Consider the following 22,612-nt stretch of genomic DNA (forward strand, 5'->3'; position numbering starts at 1 on the left):
ATAATAAGAGTGTGTCTCAAAGCCCCTCTTTGAACCAGTCCCAATCCTGGATGAATGGAGAATATTGGGGAAGAAGTGATGTCCATTCCAGCATACATTTAAAAATGAAGATGAGTTACTAACTCACTTATTTTTCGATTATTCAATTGCTCTTTTACTTTGCATTCATTCGTGTTGTGATAATTCCAACATAATGTTTGGTAATATTCACCTTGTAGCATAACTAATACTTATTGTAATGTATATTGTCATCAATCTTGTGAGCTGTAAAAAGCTATATTTATCAAAATACAGCTTAAATAAGCAACATCACACAGTGTGAGCTTACATACACTGGTGTAAAAAAAAAAAACAACAGATTGCCTTCCACCTCAAATTACTTTCATTCTTGGTATTTGCTCCTCACCAGTCCAACCGAGTAAATACATTATGACATTGCTGAGATCGCTGTGAGACCAAAAGCGTAGCAAGAATTTTAAACATGATCTCATTACAATGTGAATGTGGTTCCAGCATTTCATCTTTATATCCATCATATAAATCTATGTAAGTCTCTATCTATGGACAAATGTAATAAAAGCATGTCAACATACTAGTAACATAATCTTTACCGCGCAGGGTCGTTCATAACCAGAGGAATGCAGACCTTTTGCCTAATCCTCCTTCTGCATTAGTACTTAATGAAATGTGTTTCCTCTGCTTTTTACAACAGTTTTAATATGCAAGTATCAAGTGAATAACCAGTTTACAATGTGGATGAAGGTGTTAAAAGCATTCACAGATGTTTGGCTTCAAAAATGTTGAAAAAACAAGAATCTTTTCTTGTTTTCATCAGCAGAAAAAGCCATGGATTGACCAGAAAGAGCTTTGATATAAAATCTTGTAGTTTCAGAAAATAATATAATGTACTGACAAAGGTGGATTGGTGGGATTTACCAGCTTTATGGATGGATGAAATAAAGAAAATCACAAAGGCAAAGTAAAAGATTGGCACAGTTATATTGCCCCGCTCATGGTTGAGTGGTAGTTGTTAAAACTGTGATGAGATCAAAGTGGAGCAAAGCATAGGTTGGAACGGAGGAATGGGTCTTTCCGATGCTCTTGAGAAGGTTTTTCTTTTACTGCAGCACACCCCGCTGAGAAAAGGAAACAAACTCCTGTTTAAAGGTGACATTTTGAGGACCATTTAGAATCAGAATCAGAAAAGGTTTATTGGCATTGTCAATTGACAGAATTCACAAACATTGGAACTTGCTTTGATGCAAAATAAAACAATGAACAAGGACGAAACAACCTATATAAGTCAAAATGAAAAGAAAAACAATTAAAATCTGATATAGGATATGTCTGCTATTTAATATATATAATATTTTATTTTGAATGAGTAATTGCTTGGCAAACTTTAGGCTGCGGATACTATACTATCACATTATTCAATCATTTTCATCCACATTTCCTGCGGCTTTTGTCGGACCAATTGACTTATATTATTGGCTTAATTACCATAGACGGGGTGCAAAATAGTATTGTCCTATACAACTCAACAGAGGACATAAAGAATAACATTTGAAATGTAAGTTGTATCAAAGTGTTGTTAAAAAGTGGCATATATCAACATGTGGGTATAACTCATCATGACAGATCACTGTTGTGTGGACCGCTATGGCCCATGGGCACAAACACCTGGTCTGTAGTGACACATTCCAAAGACAATGTACATCCTCTGTCTGTTTTTTTACTGATCATGTCCATGTCTCTTTAGTCTGTCTCTACACCTAGACAACTTACAAATCCCCTAAAAAGGATTTTCTCCCGAGGGCTTTATTCACAAGTGGAGGAGGCCCAGACTTCGATCATTAGTATAATTTTATCATCATTATAAGCACATTTCTTATGTTCATTATTTAATCTATCCATCTATCTATCTATCTATCTATACCTTTATTATTCATTTCACATAATCTTTATTAAGGACACAAGTATAGACACATGTTCCATTGCTAAGACAATTTCATAAAGAGTGACAGGTATTATCAAAGACTAGCTGGGGCTGGATTACAGTCCCACAATCACACAAAGCAACACTCTTTTACTGCTCCAAACAACTCATTATTTTGCATGTGGTAACATGCTATCATACTAGTATAGTATTTGGATATAGTAAAACTGCCATTGACATTAACATTGTGGGCACCTGCTCAGACCTGTAGATTTGGTGTTGGTTGGTGTTGTTGTTTTATGGCAGTTGGCATCCGAGTGTTGCATTACCGCCAGACTTTACTCAGACTTTGTCGTAGTCCTTAAAAGTTCTTCTTACATTGCTTTGGTTGTTGTTGTTGTTGTTGTTGTTTTATGGCGGTTGGCATCCAATTGTTGCATTACCGCCAGACTTTATTCCTCAGACTTTTCGTAGTCCTCAGACTCTGTCGTAGTCCGTAAAAGTACTCCTTCCATTGCTTTGGTGTTACCTGTAGATTTGTTGTTGTTGTTGTTGTTGTTGTTGTTGTTGTTTTATGGCGGTTGGCATCCAAGTGTTGCATTACCGCCAGACTTTATTCCTCAGACTTTGTCGTAGTTGTTGTTGTTGTTGTTGTTGTTGCTTTACGGCGGTTGGCATCCAAGTGCTGCTCGCTTGGAAAGGGTTAAAAAGCTTTCCTCTTGATGACATCAGACACGATGACGTGTTTCACTGCAAGGCTTGTGTCTGATACAAAGCAGAACGGAAGCCAAGACCTTTAGCTCATCACCAAGTCCCAGTTAAATAATACTATTGGACTTGATGTGATGTAGATGCAGTCAACTCAAATTGCAACTCTATTCCCTTTATTGCTCCAACATAACAGCAAATAATTGTAATTGTAATTGTAATAAAATCATCTGTATACATTTATGTAACCTTTCTGTTTGGGGATCCACCACCTGCCTGTCTCCTTTGAGATGGTATTTCTTTGCCTGGAATGTTCCACAGTAAGGCATTAAGCTTACTTACTTATCTTGAATGTATTAAATTACAGGCGCTATAGTATTGCTAAAGAAAATACCTTGAAAAACATACATTTTTGGGCTTGTTTCTCCACAGAACGGATCTGAAAACTGCCGATCAGTGAATTTAATGCCATACTGTGGAACATTCAAGTCAAAGTCAACATCTCCATAGACACAAACAGGTACAAATGGAAGGAAATAACCACTGGTAACAGGTTATGTCAAAATAGATTAATTTGATCGTATAAGTAGGCGGACATTATATTATATTAATATGTGTATTTTTTTTTAAATTTGTGTTCATTTAATACATTTTCAGCTGAACGTCTCTCCCAGGCACATAAAGGCTTGAGGTGGGACAGCCAACAATGATCAGTCATAGGTCCATTGTCTAATTAATTGCAACAGCTGTAAAAATGTTGTGTGAAAATAAGAGTAATTCCCAGTGGATTGTTTATTAGTGATGAGCTCATGCTGACACAGTGGTGACAGAGGGCTGTGTGTGCCTCATCACCTCAGTCTTGGGCCGCATTAAAACCTTATAAGGACACTCACTCACTCACTCACTCACTCTGAATTGTACTGTATTTGAGAAGCAGCGTGTACCTGACTGTGTGCACTGAGAAGGCCCAGACATTAGCAGTTTATTCCTGCTGCATTATCAATTATCAATCTTAATTCCCCTTTTTTACAATTTGTTTTCTCTTCACGCTGAATTTGGGGATTTTCTAAGCATTTATTGTTCATATATCTAATACTCAAGTGATTTATATTCTTCACTAGTGTGACATACTCCAACTACAACAGAATAAATCTTAAAATCTCGGATAACCATATTTGAGACGACGAAAACAACAAGACTTGCTGTATTTATTTTGAATCTGCAATCTCTTTATTGAGTAGGCATATTTTTGTTCTATAACTTCTACAATCCAGTTTGCTGTTTAAAGTGCAATAAATGTTCCTGACAGACTCTTGTTTATTTGCCTCCTCTGTGACCGTGGATTCGCCTCCTGTAAAGTTAGGATCACACACTTATATATATAAAGCTGTGGGCATGTAGCTTTAGGCTGGACTTTGTCAGTGGACGGGGCTGAGGTCTAACGGAGGATAAGGATGGGCCAGGCTTCAGGGTTCCAAAGGAAAGCCCTCCCACAGGAAACCAGCGCTCTGCTCTGCATGGCCTTTTAAGGTAAAAAACTCCCCAAAACTCCTGTGTCCTGGGAATACTGCTATGATATACTCAGTTATAGAGCGAGCAGGAGAGGCAGGCAAAGACTAGGAAAAGAGCTAAGTTTAATGAAAAGCAGCTTGAAACAGTCTATATTTTATGCATTGTGAAAAGTTGGGATACATTTTACTCTTAGACAGTCACTGTGTAAGTCACTGTGCAGAAGCAGGAAGACATTAGCGACAGGGGTGTGGGAAATAACCCCCTGCCATTTTCCACATGGGAAAATGACTTAAAAGCACATGTAAACAGTAAAAAACAGAGGCATCATGGGAAATGTGTCAGATACATTCCTCAGTGAAGATTATCATCAGTGGCTGCCTAAAGAATCACTAGATCAGACACGTTTAGTTTAGGCTAATGTTCTCTTTAGACTTACAATCAATGTGAGTCAAATGCAATAGATGCTTTCAGATGAAAGAACTGTGATTGCCCTAGAAAACTCTCATATTCTTATAATATTTCTTTCATTTTAACTTATTATTTAATCCCCCTCAACTTAAACTCTGCTCATAAGTTTCATCATTATTACATAATGCATGTCCGTTGACATTTCCCCCACACTGTTACACTTTATTTTGCCATTTAAGCTTCAAACTGTGCAGTATTAGTTGGCATAAACAAACGATTGTTTAGGGCCACAACCATAAGGGGGGGGCCCACATGCTCTGGTGGGCTGTGTCCAGACCAGAGAGAGAGCGTGAGAGAGCGAGAGAATCTACATGAACCACACAAGTCAAACCTGTTAACAAAAGACTAAAGCATAGGTTGTTATAAGTGCAAAACATGTATTCAGATGTCCCGACATAAAAGTTTGTTGTGGTTCTCTGGAGCCTCAGTCCTCCATAAATCATCTGGTGCTGGGGCCCGGCCTCTTAACTAAAGTTAAAATGTAGGCTATTGTCAAAATATATCCGCGTACAAACCTGCACAAGATCTGGTAGAATAAATAATTAGCCTATAATATTTTGTGCAGCCGATTCAAATAATGTGGACAAATATTGCTTCTAAAATGCATCAGAATCAGAAGTGATTTATTAAGATTTTCTTGGGGAGCCAGTTTTTGCTTCCTGGTCCACCTCAGAATTTTAAACCGTGTTTGTCAAATGATGGGCCACGACCAAATGTTGTTTAGAGGCCACCAAATGCCCCTGTCACAAGGAAACAATGGAGCAGCCGCGATTTCAGTTAATATTTAACATGCAAGATATTCATCTTCGAGAGGTGGTTAACCACATTTATGTCAGTCAATCCAAAATTGAAAAAGTAATAACCTGTATTAGCTTTGGTTCTGAGTCCAGGTCTTGGCTCTCTGGTCTAACAATGTGTGGTCAAGCGCTGCCTACTTATAGGTCAATAAATGGTTCAGGAATTTGTTAATGGTTTAACAATCTCGTGAAGAAAAGCAATCTTTCTCTGGTGTGTAAAAGATGTTCTGGATTAAATATCAATCTGTGTGGAATCCTCTGGCTCATCAGGAATGTCACAATAGAATTGATCTGTATCGTCTTCTATTTCAGGTCCAGACTCGGTTCTGTGCTCAAAGAAAGTTCGAAGAGTCACAAGTATTTTAAATTCTGGTTTGTCACCCAGCAGCTCCAAACAAAAACAATCTTTTGACATTGACTTTAACTATCTAATAAATTAGCAGTCTGAAGAGATCCATGTGTAATTTAACTGTTGCTCTCTCATAAAACCTATAAAATTGAGTAGTTGCACTTAATTAACTAGTTCAAGCTCCAGCTGAAATCTAACAAAATCAGCTGTATGAAAGCTCTTGCTGTCACAAAAATCTTCAAAATGACATCCAGCATGATGAAATTTACAAGTCACTGCCTTTTCTTTTCCGTCACATCAGAAACTATGACAGCTGCATTTACAGTATCAGCCTGGAGCCTCTTGAGCAACAGCTTACTGATTCTTTGGATTCATTTTAAAGCAGGTATTCAGTATTATTCTGTAACTAAATATATTTTAGTATTCTTCCCCTCCCTGATTACAGCACACAGGAGACTATAAGTAACTACGGTAGGTCTATTCTTTGATAAATGCAGTGCGCGGTGGTGTTTTTTTAATTTTGATCCTATATTAGATTTAAATTATTTTTCTTTAATGCATGCCCTTTTTGATTTTATACATGTTGATTTATCATTGTTCATTGTTTTATGTTGCACCGAATCGCCAAAGCAAGTTCCTGTTTGTGTTTGTGAATTCTGTTCATTGGCAATGACAATAAACCTTTTCTGATTCTGGTTCTGATTCTGATACTTGGAGTGTAAAGCTACATCAGGTTAATTTGAAGACTGGAAGGAGCCACGGAATCCCTCACTGAAAAGGGAGGAGGAGGAAATGACTGAGAACACGGCATGTAATGGACCCTGCTGGAGGGTCCATGGTGGGAGGGAAGCTGTGCCTGAGCAAAGGCTTACGCTTTGTCTATACTATTTGAGTTTTTGTGTTTTTACGCTTTTTAGATCCTCACTGTTTATTATTGTGTGTTTTGGTCTGTGTTGTTTTTTTTTGTTTTGTGATGTTTTGTAAGAGAGAATAAAGAAATAAAGAATAGAGAAACGAAAAAGATAAAGCGTTTTCGTCTGTAGGCGAAGAAGGGTCGGTTATCTGAGTGCAGCAATTGAGAGGCCATGCAGGAAAGAGACATGAAGTTTGCTCACAGCCATTTCACTGATAGGCCGATATCAGGGAGCATATGCCAAAAGACACCAGAGGTCAAAAGTCTATGAGGCAATACTTCCTGGATCAAGACTCATATTCAGCTGTTAAACTTTTATTCCACTCACTACAATTCTTTGTTGAATAAACTGAGATTCTGTATGTTCATTTCTTAATAGACCAATCCAGACTGAAACATCCAATGCGCTCTAAAAACTGGTTTGTTACATACTTCACTGCTATATTTCCCCCAGATATTTACCACATTTCAAGACTGCAGTACATTGAGGTAGTGATCATTTTTGTGATGTTTATACAAACTGGAAAGGAACAGTTCATGCAGTATGACTACGTGTTTTATATTTTTAAATATTTTTTTAGTATTGACCATAATTTACCCTTATTGAAGCCTTGGAGCATATCCCAGTAATGTTAAGCACATGGCACAACTTAAAGAGTGAGTGAGCAGAAAGGTTTACTCCTATTTAAGTCATACTTTAAATAACTAACTATACTGTTACCTTCTGCTGCTCTGAAATATTTGCCAAATATGTTCTTTTTGCACCCGACATGGACAAAGCTTGACCTCACCCCATCTTAGAAAGTAAAGTTCTACAAATTATTCAGTACCATCCAGGTGTGGTAAACTTAATCCTATTCCCTCTGTGCTCTGGCCTTGTCCTGTCACCATAAAGTTGCAGTTAAATGATGCGGAGGTGGGGCCCCTTTGGCTCTGCCCCACACTGCCTCACATCTGGAGTCATTTAGACACTAATGGACGAGCTCATTTGTCAGAACTATAAACAAATATAGACACATCTGAAACACAGCAGGTCTTTCACTGACAATATACTTTTATGATCTATTATCCACTTCTCTTGTGGACTCATGAACATTTCATTACACCTGTCGCTTTAAACAACTCTTTTATATATTTTGCAATGCAAGTTGTGCAATGTTGCTCTGGCCATATTGTATAGGCTATATTGTACCTGTATTTAGGAAATGTTTGATTGGTTTATTAATCCTGATTTTACGCATTCTGTTTCTTCTCTTTTATTTTCTACTATTATTAGGCTACTCATTGGTTTATGTTGCGTCTCATTGCTGAGCACATTTTTGGTTTGTGAATTTAATTCACTGACAAAAAGAATGAAAACCTTCTCTGATTTGGTAGTCTACCTACAGGACCTAACAACCTATATAATGCATAGTGATATTTGATGATGATCCATGCTGTTTAGAGAAAATAAATTATAAATGTGAATAAACAGCGCCCTCTCGTGTCAGTCTTGGCCCCTCAGCTGAAACCAACTCGTGTGAATATCGTGAGTTCCTCCTGTAAATTTACATCATAGCAACGTAGTAGCATCATGGACATTTTGAGCTTTAGGCCAACTAAAAAGCATTTCCCCAAGCTGTCCTTAAACTTAACTGTCTAAATAACTTTGGAATAATACATTTTAGCAAAACAACAGCAACATAATGATGGTAATAAGACCATTATGTAACGTATCATAATTAATAGGCATAAATACCTTTTAGAGAGCATTAGCATCTCCACGTTATAAAAACTTTGAGCATGTGTTGCACTACAATCACTCTAACATAGGGGTGTCTATTCTTTTAAAAATCGTTTTATCTAAGACTTATACGGTGAACAATTCAAAATTTTGCATTTGACATTGTTTAAATGCGCCTCAACACCTTTAATAAGACAGAAAATTAATACTAGGTTGGTATAACATAAACATATTTGAATTTTTCAAATTTTACATTAAAAAGTACTACTTTTTATTGTTTGGGCCAACTTAGCAGGAAGCCTGGGGGCCAACAAAAAAATGGTCTGAGGGCAGCATTTGGCCCCCAGGCCGCAGTTTGGACACCCCTGCTCTAACATGTCACATGGTCAGCTACTTTCTAAAGATATTTTCATCCATAGTTAATAAACTTTAGGGGTAGAACATTTTTGTCAACAGACACTAATGGAGGTTTATTGATGAATGTGCCTTTTGTCCATTATTGTGTGTGATACAGTGTTGGTGAATCCCATTCATAAATACTGAAGGAATCCAAATGTATTGTTGAGAAAACTTATGGGTACACAATGTATGAACCAGTTTTATAGATAAGAGATCTCTTCAGATCTTTCGGATCTTACCTGTTGTCTTGTATTGAAGGGGAAAAAAGCTATTCTATTCAACAAGATTCTTTACGCAGTTTTATAAATGGCTAAAAGGAGGTACAACACTGACATTGTCATCCAGGATCAGTCAAAACTCTAAACCAGTCAAAGCCAATCTAGACCAGCCCAAATACTTTTTGTGTCTTTGGACTGATCTAAACTCAGTCAGAACCAATGCAAATCCACTCAGAACCTGTGCAGACCCATCTGGACCTGTTCACACCCAGTTCAGACCTGTTCAAACCTCATCTGTGTCAGTCCACATCTTAACTAGACCAGTTTAAACACACAAAAAACACTTCTTACAAGTATGAACTAGTTCAACCCTGTCAGGAGCTGACCAAACTCATTTTAGGCCATTACAAACACAGTGTGAACCCAGTCTGAAGCAGGATCTATCTAAACCCACTCTGTCTGAACTAGTTTGGAACTGGTGTTTACCACTACACACCAGTCTGGACTACTCAGAACAAGTCCAAACAAAATCCGGACCAGTCCAAATGGAGTCCTGACCTCCATGAACCAGTCCAAACTTAGTCAGAACCAGTCCAAACCCAGTCAGAACCAGCCCAAACCCAGTCAGAACCAGTCCAAACCCAGTCAGATTCAGTCCAAACCCAGTCAGAGTCAGTTCAAGCCCAGTCAGAACCAGTCCAAACCCAGTCCAAATCCAGTCCAAACCAGTCTAAACCCAGTCCAAACCTGTCGAAACCCAGTCAGAACTAGCCCAAACCCAGTCAGAACCAGTCCAAACCCACTCAGAACCAGTCCAAACCCAGTCCATACCAGTCCAAACCCAGTCCAAGCTAGTCCAAACCCAGTCAGAGCCAGTCCAAACCCAGTCCAAACTAGTCCAAACCCAGTCAGAACCAGTCTAAACCCAGTCAGATTCAGTCCAAACCCAGTCAGATTCAGTCTAAACCCAGTCAGATTCAGTCCAAACCCGGTCAGAACTAGTCCAAACCCAGTCAGAACCAGTCCAAACCCAGTCAGAACCAGTCCAAACCCAGTCAGAACCAGTCCAAACCCACTCAGAACCAGTCTATCCCAGTCAGATTCAGTCCAAACCCAGTCAGAACCAGTCCAAACCCAGTCAGAACCAGTCTAAACCCAGTCAGAGTCAGTCCAAACCCAGTCAGAACCAGTCCAAACCCAGTCAGAACCAGTCTATCCCAGTCAGATTCAGTCCAAACCCAGTCAGAACCAGTCCAAACCCAGTCAGATTCAGTCCAAACCCAGTCAGAACCAGTCCAAACCCAGTCAGAACCAGTCTAAACCCAGTCAGATTCAGTCCAAACCCAGTCAGAACCAGTCCAAACCCAGTCAGAACCAGTCCAAACCCAGTCAGAACCAGTCTAAACCTTGTAAAATAAGCTCTACAAATAAACCTTTGCCTAAAACAGGTGTAACACTGTTGTGTGCTTTTCCAGTTGTTTCAAGGCCATTTATGCAGCTGAACACGATGTCAGTCCTGGGTTATCTTATTATACGATTAGAACAAGCTGTATCATTTTTGTGTGCGTGTCCTCGCCTGACCTGCTGTTTTGGGTCACTCTAAGTGTCCTTAGTCCAGAAATACGACAGGAGCTTTGTTGTGACGCTCAATCCTTTGTAATACTTCTACTGTTCAGTCAGTCACAGAAGTCAATGGACCAACGTCAGGATGTGCCAAATCTTCACTTGTTACTTTTGAAACATTTCACAATTTATGATATGGTCTGATTTGCCACCTTCACAAATGGGTACAATAGGTACAACATAGTATACAAAAGTGTTTCTGACAAAGCCAAACAAACACAAGAACTTATACGGTAGCTGTGTTCCATTGTGCCAGTTCCAAGCTTAGTTCCCCCCCCCCCCAAAAAAAAAAAGAAAAAGTACTATTAAAGATGATCGTAACAGTTTTCTGGACCAAAGAAACTCGAAAACACATGCCAGAAGTTGTTTTATAATAAATACAGCTGCATTAATAAATCAAAATGTCAAAAAAAGTGTTCAACATATCCCATTTTCCCTAATAATACTATTCAGTTGTAATAATTATCTATCTAGAAGACTTCAAACACCATATTTCAACATTTATTTGTCAAGAAATGCATTTAAAATATCTCAATGTACAAAATGATCTATTCTTATTATGTAGAAATTATTGTTTGACAAATCAACTACTAAAATAATTGTTAGTTTCTGCTCGATTTCATGATCGTCACATGAAACAACTATTCCGACGTCTATCTCTAACTCAATGTATACTTTCTCTCTGCAGAGGGCAGCAGTGCACAGTGAATTGAGAGGCGCCAATATCCCTCTTTAAGTGAGAATTCTTTGTCCATTCAAGGATAGTGTGTTTAGATGTTTTTACTTTCCAGTTTTTCAGCTGAATGTACATTTCCTGCAGTAAATTATGTTCTTGCATCACATTCATTACATGTCCTTTTAGGCCACCATTATCTTTAAGCTCTGAGCCTGTTTGAAGATGTGTAAAGATATCAAACGAGGATAAACTCTAGGATATTTGGGCCGTAGTTCCATGTCGAGGCCAAAGCACAATGCTGTCTTTATGGAGCATGGCACACACGGCATATTGTCCTGGCACTAAACCTAAAGAATAGGGTTTAGAATGTGAAATGGGTCAGGTCTGTGCAGGGGTTAACGTTTGGCTATGTCAGCAGAAAGATTTGATCATTCTCATAGTTCTCTGAACCTCCACGAAGAGGGCCTTTTACAACTGCAGTAATTATCCCATGAGCCTTTGTGTGGGATGAGATACCAGACATTTACAGGGTCAGACTGGATGTCAACATAGTGTTCATTTCAATTAGACTCCAATGTGGTGAAAAACAGCCCTCATTAAGCCTTCTGGAAACATTATGGATACGCCTCTTTTTGCTAATGTCTATTTAATCAAAAAGTTGGCATTGAATTGCTTGGAGTTGCTGTCTGGCCATTCTCCTCAGACCATTAAACAAGATAATTTTACCACAAACTGTCTCAAAACCATTGTTTTCTCTACCAAGCTCGTTTTGAGAAGTGGTAGAGCTTAGTGTCCAGACTCAGGTTGAACAAACAGTTTGAAACCAAATCCAAAAATGAAGTAATCCAGCTTGGACAAGTTCCCAGACGGAGCATATTGTCATCAAACAGGCCTAAAGGAAAATGTATTGTCTTTGTAATGTGCATATCTAAAACATTTAGTCAAAGCTCAAAGGAATTGTAAGAATTAATGTTGGGGGTCTCTCATAAAATCTGGAATCACTTCAAATATGCACAACAGAGAGAGCCTTATAAAGCCTAACCTTAAGCTGTATTTCATGAAACAAAGCACTCATTTATGAAGTGAGGCCAATGACCTCCAGTAACCTCTCACTAGTTCACAGTAATTCATATAGCTAGTTCATATTCATTTGCTTAGTTATACAGAATCATAAAATCAAAGTTTAGCTGCAGGTCAATAGGTGCAACTTAATGGTGGTAAAGTTAAGACAAAATGTTGTGCAGAACTGCAGGCCACATATAGGTGTTACATTTCTCCCTATGTGCTGCAGTGAAGAGAAGCACCATATGGGAATGTAGTTGTGGATATCCTACTCCAGGGGGGGCGGGACTTACCGTGTGATGTCACCAACACAGGTCCGGGTGATTCTGTCCTGACCAATCAGAGCTGGAGAAGCAGAATTCCAGCGGGAGGCGGTCAGTTGATGATTAAGTGGGAGGGGGAGGTTAAGAAAATCAGGCCTGGGAAATATTGGTCTAAGTGTAGTATTTCTGTAGTAGGGGCCCCACGCCAAAAAGGCTGTCCAGACATCACACATTTACCCGAGCAGAACGTCCAAGTCAAAGCAGAAGAGAATGTGGAAATGTAGTGTAGGATTTGATTAACAGTTTCCAAGACAGGAGACCAGTAATTTGACACCTCCAAAAAGGACTGCAACCCAAACCCACTGACCAAAGTGCAGGCAGCACTTTAGCCCACATTTTTCTAAAGCATGTGAAATATGAATCGACTCAAATGGAATGGTGTGTCGTTTTACCCATAGAGTCACTTCTGCAAATATATGTTGCGTACTCTGTGTCCTCTTTCTCACAGGGATGTTACAGTTCCTCAAAATCTCCTAAAATCATCATGACGCTTAGAAACTGTGGAAGTCCATAGTTATTTTAACTTTCTTCTGGTATTTTTAAACTTCTCATGTTCCCCAATATGAGAACAGGACGTTGTTCATATATGTGGGTGAAGAGTAACAAATTAATCACTGTTCAAAGGTTATATTTCATTTGCATGTAGAGACCATTTACCCCTGAACTGATTTGTACATGTTTGTGTTTCTGACCGTATATCATTGATTCTAGTTCAGATATTTAGTCAAGTGTGCTTTTTATTTGAACAGCTTATTTCAGCATGTGATAAATAATTCACAATCAACAGTCGCTTCATTATCACACAATCTTTTCAAATGTATTGTGCAAATGCTTCTCAACGTGTCTGAATTTGCCTCAGTGTCAGTCACATCTCCACGCTGAGTCTCGGCTTGAACTTGCCACATTCCAGCTCACACCACAGGTAAGAGTCGCTGGGGACAGGAAATGGGATGAGCAAGAGGACTTATTGCAGGAGGACAATGTGAAGAACTGAAGATCCACCAATGAGGAGGAGACCATGAGGATTACACACTATTGGCTGCTGCTGTTACTGCTCCACTGGCATGAAAGTGTGACAGGTACGACAGTGGCATGTGTAGCTTTTGTGAATGTATGGAATTATGGTTACGCAGAGGGGAGGGAGGACCCTTCGCAGAGTTTTGCTAGTAGAAGTCTATCTTAGCTCACAAAAATCACTGCATATCAGGGCTGTGCAATTAATCAAAGGTTACTTGAAATTCAGTCACTTCTAATCGTCAATTATATGCTTTTTAAATCGAGAGGTCTTCCATATGTTGATTGCAGGGACATTTCACTTTGTGCAGTGAAATGTCTGAACTTGTCCACAGAGGAATGCTAATATGCAACCCATTACCAAAGTATTTCACTAGCAAGGACCACAACACAATAAGAGTATGCAATTAAGCTATTTATTTACAAGGTGAAAAATGGCATCCGCCTGAACAGACAAGGGCAAAGCCTCAGTCTTAATTCTGTTAGATCTGAGTGCTGCTTTTGACACTGTTGATCATGGGATCCTCTTACAGAGACTAGAGGACTGGGTGGGCATCACTGGCACTGCCCTAAACTGGTTCTAATTAGTCCTATCTGGAAGACAGGAAGTACTTTGTTGAAATTGGAAACTGTGTCTCAGACCACATGACCCTGACCTGCGTGGTCCCCCAGGGGTCAATCCTGGGACCCCTTGTGTTCAACCTCTACATGCTGCCGTTAGGTCAGTTGATACGCAGTGAAAATGTGTCCAATCACAATTATGCAGACGACACTCAGATCTATGTTTCACTATCGGCAGGTGAATATGGACCAGTGGATTCACTCTGTCACTGCATCCAACAGATCAGTTTGTGGATGCAACACAACTTTCTCCAGCTGAACTCAGACAAGACTGAAATAATCGTTTTTGGCCACAGAAACAAAGAGAAAGTGTTAGCGGAGTCTCGCTCTAAAACCTACAAACCAAGTTAGAAATCTGGGGGTAATAATGGACCCAGACTTGAACTTTAACCGCCACGTCACATCAGCAGCTTTTTACCGTCTAAAAAAATAAAATAAAGTGTCTAAACCAGATTTAGAGAGACTTATCCATGCGTTTGTCTCCAGTAGATTAGACTCCTGTAACGGCCTGCTCACTGGCCTCTCCAAACGAGTTGTAAAACAGCTGCAGTTCATCCAGAACGCTGCCTCTCGGGTCCTGACTAGAACCAGGAAGTATGATCACATTAGTCCTGTTCTCAGGTCTCTGCACTGGCTCCTGTGGCTCAGAGAATAGACTTCAAAGCAGCTTTGCTTGTGTACAAGTCTCTCCATGGCCTAGCACCAAAGTACATCTCGGACTCTGAGGACCTCAGGGACCGACCTCATGCTGGTGCCCAGAGTCAGGACTAAACATGGGGAATCTGCGTTTCAGTTTTATGCAGCAAAAATCTGGAACAGTCTTCCTGAAGATGTAAGACAGGCGTCTACTCTAGCAATGTTCAAATCTAAGCTAATAACTATTTTAACTGTGCATATGACTGAAATAATGTTCTTTGCCCTCTTCTCTTTTATGTCTTAATGATGGATGATGTGGATAGATGGACAACAAGTGGCTAAGACTTTGGATGAGAAAGAGACAAGAGACATAGTGTGGGTTTAAGAGAGCAAATACAAACCGTATTGTTGCCTGTATAAATGGGGCTTTTGGGTAATCAGCGGTGTGGTTGAGTAAGTGAGGTTTGCTTTGCTGGTGAGGACGGTTGAGGTGTGGTCCAGCTCCTGAATCTCAGTCAATCATATTAACTGGCAAATGATTTAGACAGTTTAAGACGAGTTCCAATAGACTGAAAAACAGCTTTTAATGAATTGTTTTTTAACCTGATAATGACAAAAATGTATTATATTTGCTGCGTTTCGACATCACATAATTAAATGGGCCTATAATGTTTAATGAGCAGTGTAGTGTCCAGTCGAATTGAGAAGGCCAGAACTGATGGTTAAATGTCTTTTAATGATCTTTTCCGTGTCATTCAACCAACGTAAGAGCTAGACAGAATAAAATAAAAAGACAATTGCATTTTGGACGTAAATCCCCGTATTTCTAACTCATTACATTGATACTATATTTTTACAACATATACATCCATTAAACATTTCAGATATCTCATAAATACAATCATTTTCCAATACAGACCTTGTTCCCCTGTCGACTACTTTTCGTCTTTTCCAGTGTGTAAAGTAGACTTCCGTTTTACCGTCACTTCCGGTTACACAGTAAGTTACCAAAATAAAGCAAAACCTTACCATAAAACGTAAATGTGTCAATTGACCTTTACAAGCAGTTATGAGTTAAGTTATTCATGATATGTAGCAAGTTCTAAGGTCTAGTCACTAATAGCGTGGTTCAGATTTGTGGAAAACTGGCTCTTAAAAAAATCTACACTTATATGGCTTTATATTGGCCATTCATGGTGTAATTATGTGCATTAGTCACAAAGGTGGGGGTGTAATAATAGTTTATGTTTGGGCAAAGGTTTGTAATTGCCATGTTCAGAGCAGGTACTTTTGCTTGTAAATAACTGGTAATAACAGAGAGACATGGCTGAAGGTATAGATTAAAAGGTGATAAGTACTTTCGAAGCTAGCATGGCTGCAGAGCCGCGGCGCGGTCAAATGGCCCAGCAGTTTCAGGAACCGCGGCACTGCCATATAGCTTCATGGCTAACCCTAACCCTAACCTTAACCCTAACCTTAACCCGGCGCGGTCTAAAACGTCGCGGTCAAATAGCGCAGCAGTTTCAGGAGCCGCGGCACAAAATAACATGGCAGTTTCGGCCGCGCGCCGCGGCTCTGTAGACACTCCCTTTCTCTAGACTCATAATCAGAGGAGGAACGTGACATCACAAATACATAAAATATTATTTTTTTTTATAACAGACTCACTCCCATTGATCAGGCTCTGTCTCCTCTAAGTGGATTTAACCATTTACAATTAAGTGTGAACTCTCAGAAGAAGAAAATAGCTTCAGTTACCTCTTAAAGCCATATAGAGCTAATTGTACATGAATCATGATCGTAATTGGAATTTATGTGCTGAACATTTTTGCATATCGCTGACCCCCATATTTACTTCTATTTGTTTTTTGGGGATATCACGTTGTAACAATTACACCCTGCTTTTGTGTGTCAGGAGCAGAGCGTGTCATCAGTCCATACATCAAACACTACGAAGGCTTGTCCTACGACAGAGAGGATCTTCACAAGAGGCACCTGAGAGTCAGGAGGTCCACCCTTCCCCAGGACTCCTCACTGCATCTGGACTTTGTTGCTTTTCAAAGGTAATATATCAAATTCCAGATGAAAAACTTATATTTATTATGGCTCCAGACAAGTCACAAACACAGACCAACAATCAGTGTAAGCTGTCTTTGATCGTCCACATGACATGATCTTCCACATCTGTGAGCTGTTTATGTTTGTTTCAGACCGTTTCGCCTGCGATTGAGACGAGATGATGCCATTTTTTCACGAAACTTCACAGTGATCAACGGGAATGGTTCAAGTCTAGCTGATGTTTCCCACTTATACTCAGGAACATTAGAAGGTGGGGTTAACGTACTAAATTTATGTATGTATTCAAAAGCCAAAATGTGCTCTATACCCTGATTTCAGGTGAAGATGGGTCGTCCTGCCATGGCTCTGTGATACAGGGGCAGTTTGAAGGCGCCATACTCACGTCCAATGGAACTTATCATGTAGAATCAATGGAGAGATACCACAATACAACAGACCACCATTCTGTTATCTACCATGAAGACGATCTGGGTAAGACAAACTGCTAAATAGGTTTTCAGCAGTGACATTTTGTGAAATCATCAATGATTACAAGCATACAGGTGGCTGTATTGTTAAGCAAATTTCCATCAACAGAATGGTTTGCTGTTGGATTAGTTATTTGACCCATTGCATAAGTTTCCTTGACGTGAATAAAATGTGAGAAAACAAGCCAAGAAACCTTTACTGAAAATAATCAAGGTAATCCCTCTTTCGTCCTGGAGTGGTCCACAGTAGAAAGGGTTTTGAAAGTCATTATGGACAGGGTTTTTGAAAGTGAGAAGTATCACCTGCCAACTGGAGGTGTGTTAAATTTGAACATACTGGTCTGAGAAGCTAGGAAACTTACTGCTTTGAGGGAAAAGGAGCTAGATTAGTCCTACCCTAAGGGAGGAGTTATAACCTGAGACTTTATCTAATACTTGGTTGAATAGTTCCTGGTTGTTCTACGATGTTGTCGTTGTTGTTTTATGGCTGTTGGCAACCAATGTTGCATTACCGCCAGACTTTATTCCTCAGACTTTTCGTAGTCCTCAGACTGTCGTAGTCCGTAAAAGTACTCCTTCCATTGCTTTGGTGTTACAAAGCCCATGAGGTCATGATATGTCTTTGTGACTAGAATAGTTGTTGTTGTTGTTGTTGTTGTTGTTGTTGTTGTTTTATGGCGGTTGGCATCCAAGTGTTGCATTACCGCCAGACTTTATTCCTCAGACTTTGTCGTAGTCCTCAGACTCTGTCGTAGTCCGTAAAAGTACTCCTTCCATTGCTTTGGTGTTACAAAGCCCATGAGGTCATGATATGTCTTTGTGACTAGAATAGTTGTTGTTGTTTCAGAGACCGACCGGCTTTATTCCAGGGAGACTCTTCTTCACCTTCCTCTCCTTCTTTGACGTTCGGTGCTTCCACCGTACAGCTTTATTCTTCAGGCTTCATTCTATAGGCTTTAATATTTCCACTGATGTCGCTGCTTGGTAGCCGTGCGTCTACGAGACTGGACGAGGACAGGAGACCACCCCCACCCCCATCCCGCCACTCCGATCACTCTGACTCCCCAAAAGCAGACCCCCACCACTCCGACTCCCACCCAGCGCCTCCAGCCCGCTTTCCACATCTGCCCAACCAAGCTCCCCCGCTCCAAGGAATCTCCCCGCAGCTCCAGCAATGATCCCGATCCTTTCAGCTCTGCCCCGAGTCCGAGCAGCACAGTCCACAACATCCACCACAAAGAGCACAAAATCCTCTCCATCCACTGTTTCAGAGACCAACCTCATGGGCTTTGTAAAACAACAAAGACGTCCCATGACCTCATGGGCTTTGTACTTCCAAAGCACCGAACGTCAAAGAGGGAGAGGAAGATGAAGAAGAGTCTCCCTGGAATAAAGCCGGTTGGTCTCTGACACAACAACTATTCTAGTCACAAAGACATATCATGACCTCATGGGCTTTGTAACACCAAAGCAATGGGAGGAGTACTTTTACGGACTACGACAGAGTCTGAGGACTACGAAACGTCTGAGGAATAAAGTCTGGCGGTAATGCAACACTCGGATGCCAACCGCCATAAAACAACAACAACAACAACAACAATCGGCTTTGTTCCAGGGAGACTCTTCTTCATCTTCCTCTCCTTCTTTGACGTTCGGTGCTTCCACCGTACAGCTTTATTCTTTAGGCTTCATTCTATAGGCTTTAATATTTCCACTGATGTCGCTGCTTGGTAGCCGTGCGTCTACGAGACTGGACGAGGACAGGAGACCACACCCACCCCCATCTCGTCACTCTGATCACTCTGACTCCCCACAAGCAGACCCCCATCACTCCGACTCCCATTTAGCGCCTTTAGCCTGTTTTCTATATCTGCCCAATCAAGCTCCTTTGTTCCAAGGAATCTCCCTGCAGCTTTAGCAATGATCCTGATCCTTTCAGTTCTGCTTTGAGTCTGAGCAGCACAGTTTACAACATCCACCATAAAGAGTACAAAATCCTCTCTATCCACAACCAGGGTATTCTCATTAATTCTGGAACCTGCACATTTGGGACCTCCACTCTTGAAACCTTCACACTTCTTGGGAGCCACGCTGGCCTTTCTCATTTCGCCCTGGCTGGGAGCAGCGCTGGCTCCTCTCTCTGTATTTACTCTAAACTCGTTACTTGAAACTTTCTTGACTGCATCTGCATAGGATATACCTTGAGACCCCTTTATTTTATGCACCTCAGCAGCTCTTTTGCTAAACCTGCATCCCCCATAGGCAGAGCTATGTTCTTCCCCACAGTTACAGCACTTCAGTTTTGCTCCCACGTCACACTTCCCATACTCGTGATCTCCTGCACATTTACCACATCTTTGCCTCCCTCTACAGACCGCTACAATATGCCCAAAGCGCTGGCACTTAAAGCAACGCAGGGGCGGTGGAACATATGGCCTAACGTCATGGCACATGAACCCAACGAACACCTTACTAGGCAGGCACCTCCCTTCAAGTGTTACCATTACCGACAAGCTGTCACATCTTACCCCAGACCGGGTCACCTTCAACCGCCTAGCGTCCACCACCGTAGCTCCAGTCAAATTCTCCTTAACTTCATCCACAGACGTCGCCGTAGGGACACCTACGATAACTCCTCTGACCATGTTTCTTTCAGCATCAGACACAAGAATGTCCTTTCCACCCAGACGTTTAGTTTCAATCGCCTTCCGTTGCTGAGCCGCGTCCTTGCACACGACCAGCAGCGAGCCATCTCTAAGGACACTCGCACTCTTGATCACTCCCACAGCTACAGTTAGGCTCTTTGACAATGCCACTGAATTCCACTCCTTAAAGGATGCACTATCCTGTGCAAGCTTTATGATCACCTTACAGTCTCTGCTCTCACCCCGGATATCAATAGCTTCAGCCTCATCCTGCTGCTCATTCCCAGAACCCTCGGACGAGCTAAGGGACTTTTTACGTTTCCGGGCACGTGCAGCCAGAAAAGGCTGCTCCTCCACGCCGTCCAGAACGTCTTCGACCACCGATCCACTCTCCTCCGCCATCTCCCGTCTCCCCAGACCGGAGACTAGCTCTTCTTCTTCTTCTTCTTCTTCTTTGGTGTTTTATCGTAATCCTGTTGCATTACCGCCAGACTTTTTCATGTGTTACACGGGTTTTATCTGGTTAAATAAAGGTTAATGAATGAATGAGGACATTCATGCTTTATAGCTGAATGTCTTCTTCTTCTTTGGTGTTTTATGACGGTTGGAATTGTTGTTGTTGTTGTTGTTGTTGTTTTATGGCGGTTGGCATCCGAGTGTTGCATTACCGCCAGACTTTATTCCTCAGATGTTTCGTAGTCCTCAGACTCTGTCGTAGTCCGCAAAAGCACTCCTCCCACTGCCCTGGCGCCACAAAGCCCATGAGGTCACGATGTGTCCCCGTGACCAGAATAGCCGTTGTGTCAGAGACCAACCGGCCCCACTCCAGGGAGACTCCTCTTCACCCTCCTCGCCCTCTCCGACGTTCGGTGCTTTGGAAGTACAAAGCCCATGAGATCATGGGACGTCTTTGTTGTTTTACAAAGCCCATGAGATCATGGGACGTCTTTGTTGTTTTACAAAGCCCATGAGGTCATGGGACGTCTTTGTCGTTTTATCCTTTAGAAGTCCTTCTTCCATCACTTTGGCGTTTCTAGGCCCATGAAGTCCAAGCGCGTTAGAACATCCTCTTGCTCCTCATCCTCGGCTCAGTCTCCAACACCCCCCAACTCTATAAACGTTTACCCAGCCCTGTGCTACATAAGTAAGCAACCACAGCCTGACACAAACCCTGTGACTGGATCGCCAGAACGTTCCGCAGATTGAACTCCCGCCCATTATTCCGAAACCACAAGGCCAACCCGGCCCTTTCTCTATCATAAGCCTCACAGCAAATCAGCACATGCTCGACAGTCTCTGGCACCCGACAGTGACCACACAGACCGGTCGGATGTTTGCCTATCCTACTCAGTGACCAATTGAGTCCAGCATGGCCAATCCTCATGCGGGCGAAGGCCCTTTCCTCCCACGCGTTCCTGCCCATAGACCTGCAAGGACCCACACTACCCTGTATGTGATAGAGATGCCGTCCAGTAACACAGTGGCTCCAAAATTCCTGCCAAAGGCCGACCACATGACTCTTGATAACGGGCTTGATTTCAGATTTGCTTAACTCAACCGCCACATCAATTGATGGCCGCCTAAGGGAACGTTTAGCCAGTGTATCAGCCATTTCGTTACCATCCACCCCCACATGCGCAGGGACCCAAATGAAGGAAACCCTCACATCCTTCCTGGACAGGGAGAGCATCAGACAGAAGATGCCATTCAACACATCCTGTCTGCAATCCGATTTCCCAGATTTAATGCTTTGCAATGCAGAAAGGCTGTCAGAGGCCACCACAATGCCGCAACACTGCAAAGCAGATTCCGCCCATTCCAATGCCAACCGTATCGCTATAAGTTCCGACGTGAAAACAGAAAGGCGATCTGTCAACCTCTTCTTGACCGCCAGCCCCAGGTCAGGCACAAAATAAGCGGCGCCAGTACGCCCACTCTCAGGATCCCTAGACCCGTCGGTATAAATAAACACATCACCTGAGTGCTTATCGATGAGCGCTTGAACGGCAAACTGCGGTGCCCTCCCAGCGACTCCTCTAAGCTTGCCATGCAAGCTAACATCAACAGGAGCCGGGACAAACTTCCACGGAGCTATAGCAGACAAAGCCACCGACGGGCTCACACGCAGATCACCAACCCCCGCAAGCCGCGCCTTCGCATTTCCTACCTGGCTGAAAATCATACCGCCAGCCTCACTCTGCCCCCCATCAACCCTGAGAAAGTCCCTCACCGGGTGTACGGTTGGAATTCTCTGACAGCTGCTAAGTACCTGATTTGACAGGCTTTGTGGTTCTTTGAGCAGGAAGAAGGGATGGTATGAAAGAGGTGTGATAGAGGCAATCCTTCTTTGATGTATGAAAGAGGTGTGACGGAGGAAAATCCTTCTTTGAACTGAGATGGTATGTCACGATGCAACCTACCTTCTGTTTACAATAGCCTC

At 41.5% G+C, this 22,612-nt stretch overlaps 2 protein-coding genes across 2 annotated transcripts in view; both read left to right on the plus strand.

Annotated features, from left to right (window-relative positions):
* Nucleotides 1-22,612, plus strand: part of fam32a (family with sequence similarity 32 member A) — a 139,984-nt gene that overhangs the window by 53,967 nt on the left and 63,405 nt on the right. The gene's annotated exons all lie outside the window — the stretch shown is intronic.
* Nucleotides 13,634-22,612, plus strand: part of LOC140354459 (disintegrin and metalloproteinase domain-containing protein 10) — a 28,305-nt gene continuing 19,326 nt past the window's right edge. The window contains exons 1-4 of the mRNA XM_072439505.1: nt 13,634-13,789; nt 16,897-17,044; nt 17,192-17,310; nt 17,379-17,531. Of these exons, the coding sequence (XP_072295606.1) occupies nt 13,729-13,789; nt 16,897-17,044; nt 17,192-17,310; nt 17,379-17,531 (481 nt within the window). The 5' untranslated portion in view covers nt 13,634-13,728. The remainder of the gene's footprint in view (nt 13,790-16,896; nt 17,045-17,191; nt 17,311-17,378; nt 17,532-22,612) is intronic.

The sequence above is a fragment of the Eucyclogobius newberryi genome, unplaced genomic scaffold (assembly GCF_026437365.1).
Source record: "Eucyclogobius newberryi isolate DKJ021-1_F unplaced genomic scaffold, fEucNew1.0.hap1 SCAF_9, whole genome shotgun sequence".
Taxonomy (NCBI): domain Eukaryota; kingdom Metazoa; phylum Chordata; class Actinopteri; order Gobiiformes; family Gobiidae; genus Eucyclogobius; species Eucyclogobius newberryi.